Source organism: Clytia hemisphaerica, unplaced genomic scaffold, assembly GCF_902728285.1.
Source record: "Clytia hemisphaerica strain Z4C2 unplaced genomic scaffold, Clytia hemisphaerica genome assembly, whole genome shotgun sequence".
Classification (NCBI taxonomy): domain Eukaryota; kingdom Metazoa; phylum Cnidaria; class Hydrozoa; order Leptothecata; family Clytiidae; genus Clytia; species Clytia hemisphaerica.
This window is the reverse complement of record NW_027103889.1, coordinates 200,501-220,412: the sequence shown is the minus strand read 5'-3', so window position 1 is coordinate 220,412 and position 19,912 is coordinate 200,501. Positions and strand designations below refer to the sequence as shown.

The window sequence follows — 19,912 nt, the reverse complement described above, 5'->3', positions numbered from 1 at the left end:
GGAAAAAAAGGTTCCAGTTTTAGCTACTGCACAAATATTTTCATGGTTTCGGAGAGAAAGGCTTTTTAATGAGTTGTCTTGAGAAAAATAGAAGAAAAAGTTAAGCAAAGGCAAACTGTGGGCCGTGCTGATGGAGAAAAAGGTTACCGTAACACTAAGGATTACAGATTATAACAATTGAAAGGATAGGGATTAGGGTGACATTTTAATGGCTACTTGTACTGTTGTGCAAAGGGTCATTGTTAAAAGTTGTCAAATGCAGCAATCTCATTACTGTAGTGAAAATTTGAAAGTCAATTCACAAAATATGTTAGACATAGCTGTCAAATCTCCCGCATTGGACGGGAGACTCCCGCATGCCAATCTTTTCTCCCGCTGGAAAAAAATTCAGCCAAATCTCCCGCATTTTCAGGGTTTTCTCCCGCATCTACCGCATTTCCAAAAATTTGCTGACTTCCTGAAAAAAAATTCAGATATTGAAAAAGTGGCATGGCAAAATTTCATGAATTTGGAAAATTGGGACGAAATATTCCCCGATTTCCCGAAAGAAATTTCCGATAAAATCGGACTTCGCGGGGAAATTCCCTCGATTTCCTGATTTTCCTATTCGGAAAAATTGGATTATCGGGGAAAATTTTTCCAACTTGAAGCTCTCCCGCATTTATGCGAGGCGAAGTTGACAGCTATGGTAGAGCTTATATAAGGTTGCCCCTGATATATTCTAGACAAATTACTTTTTACAGCTTCAAAACTAAAAACAAATGTCAAGTGAAAGTCAATTAAATGATTGGACAGTCAAACAACTGCAGGAGGAATTAAAGAAAAGGAAATTATCAATCTATGGCCGTAAATCAGTCCTGGTATAAAATATAGGCTTTTCATCATTTTTATGATTTCATTCTATTATAATTTTTTATCTATTTATATTTTTATGTTGGGTGTATGTCTTCTCAGTGAAATGGTTTTTTTAAGGAAAGTTTTTTTAAATCTATAAAGTTTGTTTTACGACATGATTATATTAGTCATTGAACGCTCGATTATTTCTTAGACATGATGTATATCAAGGCAATTATTCTTCTTTGTATATTAGGCCAAAAAAGAGTAGTCTTGTTTCCGGATATCAACATTTATTCCACGTGTGTTTGATCGCAGACATTTTTATACAATTTAGATGGATAAAAAAACAAATTGAGACTGTAAGAAAATTCTGAAAATGTGAAAAAATAATTTTTTGGCCGGTTGGGTGAGTTTTTTCGTAACCTGCACTTCCGGAAACAAGACTAATTTCATACCGACAACAATTTCCTTTGTAAACAATTATTCCTTTTTGTTTTGTTAATTTTATTGTTAAAATGAATAGGAACATTGTTAATTCTGAACTTGCAGGTTCTTGGCTGAAACTCTAGGTCTAGGCGTTCTTTTTTTATCTCCTGGTGGACAAGAAAAAAAAAATATTTACCATTTGTTTTTTTTTCAGGTTGAAAGGCTTCTTGATCTAGCCAAAACTGAAGAAGTTCGGTAAAAATGATTTCTTTTATAATATATTGAATTGGATTTTACCGACAAATATCACGCCTAATCTATTTCTGTCTGTTTTGTGAAAATAGGATTATTAAGATATTACTGGCCTTTGAAAGATTGTATTAATACTGTTTATTTGATTTAATTTTTGTTCTTCTAGTAATCGGAATTCTGAGATGATGTCAACAGGTAAAAATATTTGTTAAGATTTTCAAAATTATAGCAAATGTATGGCATAGTCAAGAAAAACCCTATTATGAATATTTAGGCCAAAACTGACCTTTTTCAACATAAACCAAACCAATGTAACAATGTATGTATGTTTTCCTATGGAATAGCCCATTATGGTAATCAACCTAGTCCTCCTGTATCACTACACACTAGCGTTGAAAGATGTATTGGATCCAATCAAGTTTAATTCAAAAACATTTTTTTTTGCAGACAATGAAAATACAGTGAAACATACCCAGTCCTCAGAAGAATTGAAAGAACAAAGACACCAAGATAGAGAACAGCGAAAGAAAATTGTCATTTGGAGAAAACCTTTGCTCACGATACATTATTTCATATTGGAACTCTTTGAGCTTATAAAACAAGAAAAAGAAAGGTGACATTTCTGCTCACAATTACTATTCCAACACTTTTAGTATTTGTTCAATCTAGAGAGATTAAAATATTTACACATAATTTCTGTAAAATAGTGCCAGGACTCTTTTTATTTTCATAGGATTTTTTTTCTTCCTTTCACCTATGAAAAACATGAAACAAAAAGTACATCTTGTATATAATACAATTTTTACACTTTAATCCTCTTAGCATCAGTAAACATAGGAAGACATGTTCAATTCTGGCTATCATCAGTTTTTTGGTATTATCAGTGTACACGTGGGATGGCCCTCACCAATCATATGTCAGTGCAATCGAAAAGTATCTGTTATGGTGTGGATATTGGGTTGGCTTAGGTATCTTATCATCTGTTGGGCTTGGTACAGGACTACACACATTCTTATTGTATCTGGTAAGTAATCTTTTGTTTACACTTTTTCTGGATTTTAAAGGCCATAAAAATTTTGGCTATGAATCCAAAAGCTAAACACTTCAAAGAGAACATAAAACTTACTGTCCGCTTCTGTAGTAATATCGAATGGTTTATTATAACACAATCTCTAACTGAAACTTGAGAAGGGATTAGTACTTGCAACTATTTTTTATTACGTACAAACGATAAATAAAAAACAAATAAAAAAAAAGATTAAAAACAAACTAGTTAGTACCAGGTACTAATCGACAAATTTTCCTGAAAATCAGGGTTAGTACTCCCTCTAGTCTAGTCTGTCTCAGATTGTCTTGGATTTTTTCCTGATCTTTTCTGTTTTACCTGCCACAGTTTAATTCTATTTGTGCAAGGTATTCAAATAAGAATTTTACTCATACAGTATGTTCGATATTTCTTTCAGGGCCCACACATTGCAAAAGTGACATTAGCAGCATGGGAATGTGGATCACTTAATTTCCCTGAACCACCCTATCCTGAAACGTATGTTATCCTCCTCACATTTTACATCTGCAAAATGTTTCAACGTTTATTCTTTATTGAAAACATCTTTAATATCCTATTTGTATTTTTGAAATCCTCCTAGAAGCAATTTGGATTAATGAAATTTGATTACCAAATCCAAATGAACTAGTGAAAAATGTGGAAAACTTGGGAAAACTAACTATATGATTTTTATATTCCCAAATTTAAAATTCCAACTATTTTGGGACTCTTGCTCAGCCTAAAGTTGTTAGAGCCGTTAGAAGTTTCCCCTGGGCCACCAAGATAAGATTGAATATTTCCTGTACATTTTTAAGATAGTTTTAAAACTTTGTTTTGATATCTCTTTTAGGATCTTGTGCCCAGACTCTGTTGCTGATGATTCTTCCACACCCATCAATATGTTTTCCATCATGTCAAAAGTTCGCTTAGAAGCTGTCATGTGGGTATGGCATTTGTTTTTTTTCATGATATTTCCTATCTGCTGACAAGAGGAAGCTTTGCACAATGTTGAATACACTCTTTTACATATAAACACAAATTTCAGTTTAGAATAAGCTTTTTTATTTATTTTTCTAGGTACTCTGAGCCTCAAGTTAATCTTATCCTATTCTTATTCTCTGAGTAAAATTGAGTTATTTTAAGGCTTTAGCTTATTTTTACCACATTGACCCTTTTTGAATGGATTAAGGAATTTTAGGCTCAGCTTTAATTTTGAATTGTATGTTTATTGTTTTGAGTCGCATTGTCTTGAAGAATGTTGAGTACACCAAAGTGTTTCCTGTATTGTTAAAGGAAAGTTTCATTTGATTAATTTATTTGTCTCTCATCTCTACTATTGGTGGATCACACTGAAGTTTTCTTTGACGTTTTCTATACAGGGAGCAGGCACAGCTATCGGAGAACTTCCACCTTACTTCATGGCAAGAGCAGGTAAGTTGTAGAGATCTTAGTTCGCATATTGATGCAATCCAATATGTATTTTTCGATTAAATAGCCCTGTTAAGAAAGTAAGCCTTCATCAACACTTATCCAGTGTGATTTCTATTGATAATATTTCATGTTTTTTTTCATCCACAGCCAGGTTATCAGGGGAGGACGATGTGGACAACGAAGATCTCGAAGAATTAGAAGACCTCATCTCCAGTGATGACCAGGTATTATTACAAATACACTTCTATAATTTCTAAACATTATCATCCGATCTCATTGGTAGGGTGGGGCGTCAAATGTCAAAGTCAGAAAATTCAAGATGTAGTGTTTTGTTATGAAAATTTAACCTATTGTAAGGCATTCTGCGCAATTTTTAAGGTCAGAAGTCCAAAATTGGCCGAACCCCCCTGGGGGTACTGATTCGCACTAGAGGCTAAAATTGGAAAAAATGGCATTTTCTGGCCTTTTCAGGCCTGTAAATTTGTCAAAACTATTTCAAATCTTATTTTTATCATTTGCTGTACTAAATTTTATGAAGAAACAACAAAATAATCTTATTGGGTTGAAAATTGTGCCCATTGGAACCCTAAACGAGCCGTTTTAAGCCAATTTTGGGTAGCAAAATGCTTTTTAAGGCCAATTTTGCAAGTTCATAAACTTTAAGCTGATTAATTCACATGTCTGAAATTTTCAGAGATGGAAGTCTTCAATAAAGTCTTTAAGCAAAATGAATTTCAAGTTTTTCACTTTTTTCAAAAATTCATAATGGCGTTTTCAAAAATCGCTTTTTAGCAAAAAAATTATATTTATCTAAAAATAGCATTTTTTAATGCAAGCTTCTACAAACTGAGTTTAAAATGCTGGCTGAAATTTTTTTTACAGTGATAGTATTCTGGAGATACTCCAGGAAAATCAAAATCATTTGGGTCTGGGATGTGTCTATGTCCGCCATTTTTCGGGCAAAAACCCAAAAATCCTTTGGGTTTAGGATAAGGGTATATTCGCCATTATGGAATTGAAATATGTCCTAAAATTTGCTTAAATGCAACGTTTCAAGCGAAAACCCCATTTTTGACTAAAAACTGCTATAAAATGGCAATAGACATGGACCCAAATTTCTTTGAAGTGTTAGTATTCTGTGAATTCTCCTGGGAAAACAAAATCATTTGAGTCTGGGATTTGTCTACATCCACCATTATGGAAATGAAATCTCTGTTAAAATGCTACATATTTCCATCCGATACGTCATAATTGACTAAATATTTTGTATATTACATTTAAAACAAAGAATATGAATTTATAATCCTTTAATTTAGAAATACTAGTTGAAACAAATTATAACAAAAATCCCATTCCACTCAACAATTCTTTACAGCCCACACACATTTCCTACATACTCAAGACTTGTTCCGTCAAAAAAAGATTGGATTTTGGCTTGAAATATTATATACATTTTAAAACTGGCTTCAATTCAAAAATTGTGGTCCCAGAAGCATCTTATACCTAAATAGTTTTTACCCCTGGAGTATTTCCAGAAGACTATCACTGCAAAAATATTTTAGGTTCATGTCTATTGCCATATTAGAGCGATTTTTAGTCAAAAATTGGGTTTTTGCTCCAAATGTTGCATTTTAGCCAGTTTTAGCACATATTTCAATTCCACAATGGCGGATATACCCAAATCCTAAACCCAAATGATTTTGATTTCCCTGGAGTATTTCCAGAAGACTATCACTGCAAAAAATTTTAGGTTCATGTCTATTGCCATTTTTAAGATTTTTCAAGTCAAAAATGGGATTTTAGCTTAAAATATTGCGTTTTAGCAGGAATTTCAATTCCAAAATGGAGGATATACCAAAATCCAAAACCCAGATGACTGTGATTTTCCTGCAGTTTTTCCAGAATACTATCACAGCAAGAAAATTCGGGTCCATGTCTATTGTCATTTTAGAGATTTTTTCAGTCCAAATTTGTGTTTTTGCCTGAAAAATGGCTCTTAGCAGGGATTTTATTTCCAAAATGGCGGACATAGACGCATCCCAGACCCTAATGATTTTGATTTTCCTGGAGTATCTCCAGAAAACTATCACTGCAAAAAAAATTTCAGTCAGCATTTAAACTCAGTTTGTAGAAGCTTGCCTTAAAAAATGCTATTTTTTGACAAATATAATTTTTTTTTGCTAAAAAGCGATTTTTGAAAACGCCATTATGAATTTTTGAAAAAAGTGAAAAACTTGAAATTCATTTTGCTTAAAGACTTTATTGAAGACTTCCATCTCTGAAAATTTCAGACATGTGAATTAATCAGCTTAAAGTTTATGAACTTGCAAAATTGGCCTTAAAAAGCATTTTGCTACCCAAAATTGGCTTAAAACGGCTCGTTTAGGGTTCCAATGGGCACAATTTTCAACCCAATAAGATTATTTTGTTGTTTCTTCATATAATTTAGTACAGCAAATGAAAAAAATAAGATTTGAAATAGTTTTGACAAATTTACAGGCCTGAAAAGGCCAGAAAATGCCATTTTTTCCAATTTTTGCCTGTAGTGCGAATCAGTACCCCCAGGGGGATTCGGCCAATATTGGACTTCTGACCTTAAAAATTGCGCAAAATGCCTCATAATAGGTTAAATTTTCATAAAAAAACACTGCATCTTGAATTTTTTGACTTTGCCCCAAAAATGGCTGTTGACGCCCTACCCTATCATTGGGTTTTGAATGACTTTTTAAAAATCTTGCAGTACTGCTGAATCACTGTTCTGCAAAGTAATTAAAATATTCTAATTACAGTAATTCTGTGTTAATGTCATCACACACATGATAAAAGTCACTATCGGCTTATGGTATTAGTACTAGTAATCGTATGGTTTGGAGTGCAATTAACGATTAATCACGAGTAACAAAGGAGAAAATAGTAATTTGCACGAGTCCGAAGGACGAGTGCAAATTACGGTATTTTCTCATTTGTTACGAGTGATTAATCGTTAATTGCACGACAAAACATACGATTCCGAGGTAATCGTCAGTAAATAATCATTAGTAAATCATAGTTTTGAAAAAGAATCTTTTTCTAACTTTATATTTTCGTAAACATTCGAAAACCTCCTTTTTTTCTTTTGTGTAAAAAGAAAACATTGCAGTGTAATTTTTCTTTGTTTTCAATTAAAAGAAGCTATTGTAACGTAAAATTTCTTTGTTCTTTTTTATATTGAAGAAAAAAATGTCTTTGTTTTTTATTATATAGTAAAAAAAAGTCTCTGACACAGGACTTGAGAGAGAAAAGAATAAGGGGACAAAAGTGTCCCCCCGCCGAAGAGTGCAAAAAGTGGTAATAGTGCAATTAACGATTAATCGCACTCCTCTAAACCAATCAGATTCGAGTAATTTTGCACGGCTGACGATTATACTATTTTATCATATATTTTAAACCAATGCAGTCCCCAAACAAACTAACTTTCTATTGATTTCTTGATTTATTTTTCTTCTCTAGGGACTTTTCACGAGGCTGAAAAAAGCTGTGCCACAAATTGTCGAACGAGTTGGATTCTTTGGAATCCTGGCTTTTGCTTCTGTAAGAATACTGTTATTTTTTTTTGTGTGGGGGAGCGCAAAATCTTCCATCAAACCATGGTCATATTCATGATGTACACCATTGCAATGTCTTCCGTTCCACCCAATAGCTGATTGGTTGAAAGTGACGTATTGACTGCTTTTACGTCACTTCCAACCAATGAGCTATTGGTTCTGCGACGTAATGTCAGAAGACATTGCAGTGGTGCATATCATAAATACATGTGTTCAATTGAAAACTGATGACTATATGCTCACTTAGCAATATTAACAAAATAGGTGAAAGAAATTCGATTATCAATTTCTGAAATTTCAAGCGAATATGAATTTAATCTTATCTCATGGTTTCCGTTGCCTTTCCAGATACCGAACCCTCTTTTCGACTTGGCTGGCATAACATGTGGACATTGCTTGGTCCCATTTTGGACTTTCTTTGGAGCAACCTTAATCGGAAAATCCATCATCAAAATGCATATCCAAGTAACTTTTTTTATGGTTGATAGCTCCATACATTGTTTCATTGAACTTACTTTCTATTTTTTAAATTAATTGCAAGTTTTATTAGCCATCTTGCCGGACGTGATTTTGAAAATTCTAATTTTCTAACGAATTTTTTCTCATTTTCTTATCAGCAAACATTTGTTATATTGTGCTTCAGTAAAAGATACGTCGAACAACTACTCGAATTTTTAAGGTAGGGAATGGTTTGTTTGCATAGGTTTGAATCTTTTACTTTTTGTTTAGCAACCCGAAGCTTACCTTTTCTTTTGGATACTAAGAAATCGAAAACTATTAGTTAATCAAGTCAGGGTTTTCTTCCTTCTTCAATCCGGGTCAAAATATATTTCCTCGTTTTTAGACGTTTAGAGTTCGGGCGAGAAAGTCGCTATTTGTTAAATGTAATCGAATATTTCAGGGGTTTATATTCTTCCAGACTATATTGTGAGCCTTATTGGACCTTTCTTGAACTTTATTTGGATCGTCAGATCCTAAGGTCCTAAGTCTTAAGCCTAACGTCTTAACTCTACCTTTCCAACCTTAGTTAGAGCGCTTTTTAGATCGTTTCTGGTTAAGATTTCGTGGGAATTTTTCTCAAATATTATGACCTTGATTGTTGGTCTAAGCTTGTGTTGATAGTATATCAACAAAATATGCTTTTAAACTTGGTCAGTGGGGATTAAAATGTTTAAATTTCTTTTTCACTACAGTGGTGTGCCTTATGTTGGTTCATATATTCAATATCCGTTAGAAAGAGCTGTCCGAGCTCAAAAAAGTAAATTACATGGAGCTTCTTCAGGAAAAGCCGGCGAGGTATAATATTTCTGACTTGTTTTATTGTTTTAGAGATTTAGTTTATTTAGTTTATTTTAAAAGGTGAATGAAACTTCGTCCGGGTCAACCTATGCCATGTGAGGGGAGTTGGGTAGTCAGTCCAAGGTGCTAACCTGACGGGGTGCTCATTGAAAGCGTCTGTAGTTGCGAAAATAGGCCTGAAAGCCTCCTGCAACTCAACCAAATAGAAGTCATGAGTTTCTTGCTGAGACCCTTAGCTTATACTTCCATCCAGGTGAAATGCAATTACATTTTTGCTCGTGAAATTTCGGCCAAATTTCCCTCCACAAAGATGACCCTGGTTCTAATACTAGTTTTGGTCCGTTGGTTTTGATTAAAAAACCTTTTCTTTTCATTTTCAAAAAACAATGAAAATAAAGCGTTTGTAGAAAATTATTATCCAGATGAAAGTGGACGGATGGACTTATAGTATGATAATTTTTATTCCATTTTTTAGGACGGTAATATCCTTGGGTTTATCTTCGAGAAGTTTGTCACCATCATGGTTGTATATTTCATCATCTCTATCGTGAACTCGCTAGCACAATCCTACGCTAAGAAAGTCGATGAAACTAAAAGACAATTAAATAATGGTGTCGGTGTTGTTCCACCAAAAGCTGACAAAGCTGATTAGATTTGTGTTGAAGGATAGTATTTTATGACTTGTTATCTAGTCATTATAATGTGGCTTATAGAGTGACCACACTTTTAAGCGATAGTTGTAGCTATCTATGATATGCCCGCTGCAATTACTAGAACCTGGAACCTCCGGACCTACAATCAGCGCCGAATTATATTGGCAATTTGGGGTATATTAACGTTTTTCAAAATTTCTCGGGCAAAAATTGTAATTTCAGTACTTCCACTTTGTTTCAGGGGATTTTTCGATTGAGGAGGGGTTAAAGTGGCTTCCAAGCTATGTTCTCTGCCATATTGGAACATATTTGAGCTTCTAGACCCTGAGATCCAAAGGTCTTAAGTATTAAGTCTAATGTTAAAACTCAGAGTTTAAACTCTACTTTCTAACTCTACTTTAAAGGGCTTAAAAATCACTTGCGGTTTTAAAGTTTTGAGGGAATTCCCCTTTTGTGCCAATTATTTCGGCGCTGATCGTAGGTCAAAAGACTACCGGAATAATGCAACTTACGACTTTCTAGCCACGTCTATTGCAGCCGATCAGTTATTTTCAGGCTACATTGATCTTCTTTACTTAAGACTTGAAACGGGTGAAAATGTAACAATCTTTATAAGGTTGGAATATTGTGTGGAGGTCCTTTTGTATAGGAAATCTCGGTCCAACTTTTCTTGGATTCTATTTTCAAATAAAGCCACGTTTACTAAATGGCCTAGTTTTAACCTCCAGCAAAGGTGCTGCCAGTTTATCATAAATACAATTTCTAGAATAGTTAAAATGGGTTGGTAACTAGTTCAAAGGTGACGATTATTTATATACCCGACACATTATAATATTTTATATTGTTTTGAATCGTGATGGGTTGAGCGTGTTTTTATAAAATTTATATTGCGAAGATTTTTATTTTGAGAAATTCAATTCCTTTGTTGATTATGACCTTTCATCTCATTTTGAACGTTTGAGTTTCGGTTGAATTTTCTAAAGGTCATGATATTTTTTATTACAAGTATTGGAACCTGACAAGGAAGTGAAAAGGCGTCTTTTGTATCCTTCCTTGACCTTCCACTTGCTAGACTTTCGATCTCAAGTTTGAATCGTTTTACCTTAATTAGTGAGACGTTTTGGCTGAAGAAAACCTGGCGGATTCTCCAAGATCATTTATTTTTCCAGCATTTGCCAATTTGCAATTCCCATCAAAATTTTGTTATTCGATTCGGATTGCGTTATAATTATATTCATATATTTTTTCTCTTGTTTTTCATCATGTAGAATATTAGGAACAAGTTAATAATAATTATTGGATTTTTTCAAATTTTAGAATACTGAAAAATTGAGTTCGTAATGCTATCTTTGTTTGCAAATTCACAAGTTAATTTGTAAACAAGAGAATCCCCCTCCCGAAATTTAAACTCCTTATTTTAATATTTTTCTTTCTAGGACCGTTTCTTTGATTCGAATTCAAGCGATTGATAAAGTCTACTTCGGAGGTCACTTTGTAATTTTTCTCCACTTTCAAGGAAAATCTTGATTAATTGGCAATTAATTTTTTCCTTCATAAAAATGGTAATATGATGTTATAGGGATAAAACGAGGCAAAAAACGCGGCAAAAGATCGAGCCAACCGCGATGAATTCAATTTATGGGGGTTCAATTTACAGTGAAGAGATTCGACTTTGTTATGAGCTCGCCTCGCAGTGTTTACGAAACCTGCGGTTTTTCAAATCGATTTACAGCTCCATCTTTTATTTGCCATGATCCAATATCATTTGGTCAAAAAGTTGAATATTCTTTAAGAGGAGGTTTTTTCCCGAAAGACTTCCCTTGTCCATGCGGCTCTTCTTACAATAATTAGACTCAAAAACATCGCCAAAATTCTGAATTTCCTAAGTATTAAAAATCTACAATAATAAAGTATAAAGCTAAGAGAAGACCATGATCAGATTAGTATAAGGCTCAAAGTGCAAAAAAGTAAATGAAAAAGTGCATGTGAAAACATTTTTACACCCACCGTTTCATCGAGATAGGGTAAGTATCAGCTTCCATTACTCTACTAAAAGATTAGCCATTTTTAAAGCACCTAAAATTCTAAATTGACCATTTATTTTTCAGCGAGAATGAAAACAAAAAGGGAACAAAGATGGAAGAATAAGAAAAGATACGAGAGATACAATACACAATACGAAAGATATTTCAATAATTTATGAATTGGCAAATTTGTGTTTGAATAATTTATACTTTCCCCCTATATACATACTTCTTTCCCCTATCTAAAATGATGTTCACAGCTTCATACTTAGTTATTTTTCTCTGTTTTTTTCTGTCTTTGATTATGAACTCTTTGGGAAACTTAGTTGAGGACTAAAGTTATGTCTCCCTCTCCCTTCACCTTTATTCTTCTGTTTTAGAGTTCCTTGGTGTGGCGCTTGTTGGAGCTCATCTGACAAAAAGCAAACTATTGGTTCTGTCAAGCAAGTAAGTAAGTATAATATTTTTTGTCGTTATCTCGTCTCATTTGACAAATGTGATCAATCTGTATTTCTTCAAATTCCGATGCTTGTCTCCCCTCTCAATCAAGGGGCTTTGTATTTATTTCATTTACCCAGTACTCTTTCATTGCGGTAAGCGTTTTGGAAGCACATTTTATCTACATTATCCACAATTATTTTTCAGAAATCATTCGAAATTCGGACACGGGATGTTTTTATGGACAGGACATTTTGCAAACCATCGGACAGATATTGGTGATGATTATGACATTCAACATGATACTAAACTCACCCCTTTACCTACAGGTAACGACTACACGTCTTTTCATAAGAATATCCTAAATTTCGGATGTTCTTAGCTTTTTCAGTTTTAAGCCTAAAAATGTTCTTAACATGTTCTTATTTTCACCATTTTGGGATGTTTTTGAGTTCGCAAAGCCTTAAAATGTTCTTAACTTGTTCTTAACATTTTTGCCAACGAAGCCTTATGTTCTTAGATAGTTTGTTCTTATAAAAAACGTGCATTGCTCATATTTACGGAGTATTAGTTTAGACTGGATACCCAGAGTCTCAAACAAAGGCCTAGACTAGACTAGAAGTTTAAGTAGTTTTTAAAGAAAATTAAGCATTGGTGCACTACATCGTATCCATGTACAGAAACTGTAAAATTTACATTCAGTGTGTCGGCTTCAAATAAAATATGTTATAAATTGAATTGTATCATCGATTTATAGATGTTATTAAAATTGTGTATTGAATTTACTTAAAACCTCATTGTCAGCGTCTTTTGTATTTCAACATTTCAAACGAAGAAATGGATAAATTAAAATGAAGTTAAACAGGAGCGTCACGACCCATAGATGGTTCACACGACGGTTCAACGGAAAGTTCCTTTGGTGTTATAATTATCGTAAAGTTTAATAGGTTCGAGGCTAACAATACCCAGTAAGGGCTGCTAGTATTAGACTATTATGAGCTCAATTTTAAACAGCTTGTTCAAAACGCCCTGTCACTATTTATCGGTGTGCAAGGGTGTACAATCGGTGTATTAAGAACTTCTTCGTGACCGACTTCTTCGTTGGCTATAATATTAAAACAAGTTAACAACAGCTTAAGGCTTTGCGGACCCTAAAACACCTATTTCCTTAGGAATGAACAAAATACTCACAAAATGACGAAAATAAGGACATCTTAAGAACATTTTTAGCCTTAAAATTCAAAAAGTTAAGAAAATCCGTAGGCTCTAAAAATTTTGGATGTTGTTATCAAATAAAACGTGTGGGTACACGTTTAGAATTATTCTTCATGGAGTGAGATTTAGCTTATTTCTTGATTTTTCGTTTTTGTTGACAGATAAATTCAAAGCAGTACCCAGTCTTAATCGCGAGTTGACGGACGCAGTATCGTTCCAATATATCAAGCGCAATGGATGGTACATCACTTGTAAAAACAGATTGTGTCACATCGAACCGAAACGAAGGACTATGAATTTTGGTGAGACATTCTTTCTTCTAAATTACTCTCTGTAATCCGAATAGAATCTTTCTATAAGTCCGGGAAAAGGAGACATCTAAAATATCTTCGATTGCCGGGTATATCATTTTGATATTTTGATTCTCTCTATACGATCTTCAAGTGACTAAAAATTTAATTCTCAATTATAGAAAGATTCTATTCGGATTACAGAGAGTAATTTATACCACTCTTCAGCTGAGTGGACCAATATTTTAGTTCAAATCAACAGAAAGAATCGAATAATAGAGGCTCAAAGTAGAGAAACTTGACTGTATATAAAACTTTGAATCTTTTGAAATCACGGTTAAAGTAATGGCCGGAAATTCTTTGGATCTTTTTTTCGTTTGCGTACAGATGCGTTTTTTCGCATTTTTTACAGGATTAATTGCGCTTGCTTACTCATTTTGTTACAGAGCGTTTTTTCGTATTTTTTACAGTTTATAATTCTTCTTAATCATATATTTTTATTCCATTTTGTTACACATACACACGCAACAACCTTCTACTCAGAATCATGTTCGAACCCGATACTTTTTTATTGGGACACCCTGTAGAATAGAGTATTTATGTAATCTGTGGATGACCTCTAAAACCAATTTTTTTTAACTAATAGTTTTGTGCTCATTTGAATTATATTGCCCCTATCAATTTTTTAACGGTTAATAATGACGTGTTATTATCACATTATTTTCGAGGGCGGTCAATGAAAAATCTCGTATAGTAAAGATTACATCATTAATAGCATAATTAATAGCATAATTAGTATAATTATGCTATTGTTTGGGTCTCCAACCCTAACCCTAACTGGGATGATCGATATTCTTATAAAAAATGTTTCTTATAAAACATCGATATTTATAAGCAGTTATTCTTATAAAACATCGATATTCCTATAAAAAATGTTTCTTATAAGGAACCTCCACATCCCCGACCGTTAAGAGTGTCCACCCCTTCGTCTTCATTTTGACCTATATCATTGCGTGTAATAATCGCTTGTGGTTTAAGTTTACGCATGCGCATTATATGTGATGTAGTACATTTATATAACATTACACAATGGTTTCTTCCAAATATGGTAATACGAGATTTTGCATTGAACTGACTGTTTCGCATAATCACTTTTTTGGCATTTTGTGTTGTTTTGTCGTTGTGTTGGCAACATCCCTTAATTAAGACCCCCTATAAAGCGTTAGTTTCCATTTACACATCTTGAAATGACTTCTAAAATCACCACATTATTCTCTCCCAATTTATGACTATTTTAACAAGTGACCATTTATTTCACGAATTCCTCCTTCTAGCCCGGGGTCCACTTAAGTGCTCTGACCATAGTAAATTTTTTGAATTTTTTTGTCATGTACAAAATATAGATTTGTGCCTGATACAGCCAACAAAACTATGGCATTGTTATACATTTTCTGTTAGGCCAACTATTTCTGAATCTGAAAATCATGTTAATATTTGAATTATATTGCCCCTATGTTGCAATCGAAATTCTTTCTTCGCCACTTAAGAGTTTTTTTTAACGGTTAATAAATGACGTGCTATTATCACATTATTTTCGAATGATCTCTTTTTTTTGGCATTTTTTTTTGTTTTTTCGTTGTGTTGGCAACATCCCTTAATTAAGATCCCCTTTAAAACATTAGTCTCCATTTACACACCTCGAAATGACCCCTAAATAACCACATTATTCTCTCACAAATTAACGTACGACAATTATTTTGAAGGTAGAATTTTTCGTAAATTCCTCTTTCTCTACCTAGCCTGGGGTCGACTTAAGGCTTTTCGAAAGACTCAACGCTATCAATCATTATCAAAACACAATGTTGAATCAGAGGTAGACTCTATTCTACTCTTTCACAAGAAAATTACCTGTTAAAACCTTCGAACGTTTGTAATAAGGTGAAAACGTGTTCAAAAAGAATCAAATTTTAGAAACAGGAGCAAGGAAAAACATAAAAATGTTTATTACGAATTTTTGCTTCAACTATTCACTAGTACGAAACTTTTGTGGAAATGAGACCAAAATAGTGAAAAGAGCGATGAATATTGGCACGCAAAGGTTTATATTCTAAATTATTAAGCGTTTTAACACCAAAGCAAAATATTGGTGTGTGCGGAACTAGCCTGTCTAGTACGGAACTCAAGTTTGTGAATTTGCAAATTTCTAACGAGCGCTTTCAAAGTGCTACTAAGAGGCCCCCAGTAGTTTTGCGTGATGGCGTGATTGGGACTTTTTTCTTGCGTGATGGCGTGATTAGAGATTTTTTTGGCGTGATGGCGTGATCAAGATTTTGGCGTGATGCGTGATAGGGCAAAAATTTGAGGCGTGATGCGTGATTTGGGCTATTTTTCGCTATTTTTTGCGTGATAACAGATTTTAGCGATTTCCGTGATGCGTGATGGAGAAATTTTTTTTGCGTGATGGCGTGATCAGGGGTGCCGCTGGGGGGCCTCTACTAAGGGTTTGAATATTTTTTTGACCTCATTTTTCTAAATCAGGTATCACTTTCTGTACAGCTGACTCTCTCTAATTCGATCTTCAAGGGACCAAGGATTCGAAAAGTAAAGTTTCAAATTAAACAAAGTTGACAATTTTTTCATAGAGCGACAAAGTTCCTTCTATCCATTGGTCAATTTATGGTATGACGGTTATACGGCGTTCGAATCGACAGTGAAGGCTGGTTTCTATCTCCGTTGCAACCAACATCGTCTGGTGGTCGACCAATATGATGGATCGGAAATTTTTAAACAAGAAGCAAGCTTCAAAACACATAAAATCATTCAAGGTACAATGCCAGTTTCTCGTTTTTCAATTCACGTTTGAAATAAGTTAATTTGTGACACCCTGTCACCCTGTCCGATAAGAACTTTTCATCCAAGGTACAATGCTAAAATTAGTGCCAAAATAGTGATATATAATACCGATTTTTAGCTTTTTTGTGAAATCCCCGGTTTTCGATCGCCTGAGGGCGATTTTAACAGTGTAGATATACAAGTCAAATCTCGTAAATGTTTGACTCGCTTACCTTTATAAACTCATTAGTTTCCTTACATTTTGTCTGAATAGGAGAGATTTTAAAATTTTTTCAGGCTATATCCCATCCCCTTCCTCAAAGTGTAACTTTTTTCTCTAGGGTCTACGCTTTACTTTTGCTTTGATCATGTGTTATGTACTGACTAATAATGGCAAAAGTTGTTCGTCTCATTTATCCATGTTCATTATGCCACATTATGCTTAGAGCTGTTAAATTGATTTACTTTAAGCGAGACAATAATTTCACAGCTGTTTTAAAACGCATGCGTAAACATTTTGTTTTCTACTACAACGATTTTGATAGTAAATTGAAATTACACGGCCTATAAAACAAAGCAACAATAAAGTAGTTTTTAAAGAGGTAAGGTTCACTCGACCATTTTACTCGACTTTATAATTTCGTCTACCTGCTCTATACTTGCTCTATTTTATCAGAGACAGATCTGCATCGCAGGGTGTAAAGTAATAAGCCATCAATCTTGCCCTTCTACAGCTAAACGAAAAAATGGACAAAGTGAAAATTCTTTTCTTTAGTGAACACTACAGAAGGTTCTTTCTCCGATGATTTTGTCGGAAATAAGCGATCGCCAACATTGTGTTTGAAACACGCTGACCTAGTCTAACTTCAATGGTTGGATTTGCTGTTTGGGTGTCTGCAGCCATTGAAATTGGGGTTTGAGGGACAGTGAAATCGAAGCTCTGAAAGTTGTTTTTCAAGGCCTACTGCCAAGATATTACTGCACTGATTGTAGTTTCTCAAATTTTTAATTGGTGTTTCAAATTGAACTAAGTTAATTCGTGAGACCCTGTCACCCTGTCACCCTGTCCGATAAGAACTTTTCATCCAAGGTACAATGCTAAAATTAGTGCCAAAATAGTGATATAATAGCATTTTTTTGGTTTTTTGTGAAATCCCCAGTTCTCTAACTTCAATGGTTGGATTTGCTGTTTGGGTGTCTGCAGCCATTGAAATTGGGGTTCGAGGGACAGTGAAATCGAAGCTCTGAAAGTTGTTTTTCAAGGCCTACTGCCAACATATTACTGCACTGATTGTACTTTCTCAAAATTTTAAGTGGCGTTTCAAATTGAAATAAGTTAATTCGTGAGACCCTGTCACCCTGTCCGATAAGAACTTTTCATCCAAGGTAAAATGCTAAAATTAGTGCCAAAATAGTGATATAATAGCATTTTTTAGTTTTTTTGTGAAATCCCCAATTCTCTAACTTCAATGGTTGGATTTGCTGTTTGGGTGTCTGCAGCCATTGACATTGGGGGTTGAGGGGGAGTAAAATCGAAGTTCTGAAAGTAGTTTTTCAAGGCCTACTGCCAACATATTACTGCACTGATTGTAGTTTCTCAAATTTTTAATTGGTGTTCCAAATTGAACTAAGTCTCATTGACCCATTTACTACGATTGGAACTTTTTAATCAGATTGATTGAGACTTAAGGATTTAAATATTCACGAATAAGATTAAAGTGACAGACGCATCTCATAGTTAATTTTCGTCACCCTAATAAATCTTTATAGCTCCTGAAATAATAAATATTTGGAATTATAATAATTTTATATGATTTGATGCAGAATTTTCGGAAGATTATTATAGTATGAAATCGCAAATGTAGAAAATGAAAAATCAAAAATTAAAATCATAAATTTGTCAAACCAGTTTTAAAATGCTTCTTTTAGAAAAGCATTGATAAAACGATAAGGGCGTAATACTTTTGAAACGAGAACTCGTTTTGACGGATGTACTAACAATCACAAGTGACCCCCAGCTCATTCGTATCAATATTATTGCATTATTTTTTTTATCTTTTCAGGCTTTGAGAATGGTTCATGCAACGGTAACATATCTACGCATTCACCACTGACGTCACTTCACGAAAATTTCCGTCACATGAACGGCGGTGACGGAGGAAGAGGCGACATGTCGTCACTTACCTCATCACCGTTGCTATGTCCCTGCTGTCATGGGAATAATACTATCCAATCAGATGGCGGATTCACTTTGAGTGTCAATTCACTGTATTCATTTAATGAATCAAACAGTGAGACAAACTTTGACGGATAAAGTTATCATTTACTCTCTTGGCGTTGGTACTCAATAAATAAAGTTAAGTTCCCTAACTCGACCTCTGGCAGTAAATGTAATTTGACTGAATTGAGGAAAAAACAACAAAAAGTATTTATTCGAGTTTTTCCTCGGAGTTTCTCCTTTATTTGTTGTTTGGATTATAAAGATATTCGGATACTAGGATCTACTTATACGAAATGCAAGTAAAAACTGGCGAATCAACTTTCCCCCCTTTTATTTTATTCGTTTTAATCAATTTAACATTTTCGGGTTAATTCTTGGAATATCAAGCCCTAGCAAGAAATAAATCTGTTCGAATTTTTCACCAAAACCCATATAATTTTCGTCTAAAACGATTAACGATTTAAAGAGCCAATTTACACACCCCCTTCTTACAGACCCGCAGGATTTCTTTTAGCCAGTGGTGGTAAAAATGACGGACTGAAACACAATGGGGATTGATATTCCCACATTTTTTTTGCAGTGAGGATTGGTTTATTTGATTATTTTTCGCGGGGAAAAAAATTGGAGAATAGTTTCCACCGGGGACGATATTGTGGTCAAATTTAGAGGGAAGGGGTCCAAGTGGGTCTCTAAGAAGGGGGTGTATTTACAAAAATTAATTCTCGCCAAAGATAAGATATCGCTTCACTTCAAATAGTTTTTTTTCTTGTCAGAGGACTCAGACAAACGTCTCGTCCTTCTTAACCACCCATGGTGAAGGGTTTTTATGGTATTATTATAGAATTTTAAATATGAAAAATAAGATATTATTTTTTAAATCTAAATTTGTAAAAACGTAATGATTTTTATTTCGTAAAATATCTTAAACTCGTTATGTTTTAAACACAACTTTTAAAGAACTTTATTTCAGGATATTCCTCTTCGTTTCTATTATACAGTTGACGCTCTCTAATTCGATCTTCAAGGGGGGGGGGTTGGATTTATAAGGGGAGAGTTTCTTGTTGACGGAGACTTTAAATTCCATTGAATAAGGGAGCATATCGAAAAGAAGAACGTCGAATTAGAGAGCATCAACTGTACTTAAAATATCCCAATTACTAATTTTTTAAGGCTAATTCATTAGTGGCCACCTTCCAATATGTTTATATACCTTTTTGGTAAGATGTGAAATCAGTTTAAAACTATCCCTTTTATGTCAAACTTTCTGTGTAACTAATTGTGATTCTAACCAATTCAAGAAAATTACAATTTTCTCTTATTTCGCGCGAGTGTCCTATTTTTTATAAAACAGGTCAAACTCTCTAA

The 19,912-nt window shown here is 34.0% G+C and overlaps 2 protein-coding genes across 2 annotated transcripts; both read left to right on the top strand.

Annotated features, from left to right (window-relative positions):
- Positions 1 to 729: 729 nt before the first annotated feature.
- Positions 730 to 10,935, top strand: LOC136808549 (vacuole membrane protein 1-like). The gene is made up of 14 exons (XM_067065076.1): positions 730 to 860; positions 1,478 to 1,518; positions 1,682 to 1,710; positions 1,963 to 2,128; positions 2,338 to 2,539; positions 2,979 to 3,058; positions 3,411 to 3,504; positions 3,940 to 3,991; positions 4,139 to 4,215; positions 7,481 to 7,561; positions 7,924 to 8,040; positions 8,193 to 8,254; positions 8,769 to 8,871; positions 9,350 to 10,935. Exons 1-14 carry the CDS (start codon positions 762 to 764, stop codon positions 9,524 to 9,526), a joined length of 1,380 nt encoding a protein of 459 aa, XP_066921177.1. The 5' UTR covers positions 730 to 761; the 3' UTR covers positions 9,527 to 10,935.
- A 983-nt stretch (positions 10,936 to 11,918) lies between these two features.
- Positions 11,919 to 18,754, top strand: LOC136808548 (uncharacterized). Its single transcript, XM_067065075.1, has 5 exons — positions 11,919 to 11,998; positions 12,197 to 12,318; positions 13,366 to 13,506; positions 16,137 to 16,319; positions 18,390 to 18,754. The coding sequence occupies exons 2-5, from the start codon at positions 12,222 to 12,224 to the stop codon at positions 18,638 to 18,640; spliced, it is 672 nt and encodes a 223-aa protein (XP_066921176.1). The 5' UTR covers positions 11,919 to 11,998; positions 12,197 to 12,221; the 3' UTR covers positions 18,641 to 18,754.
- Positions 18,755 to 19,912: the final 1,158 nt, after the last annotated feature.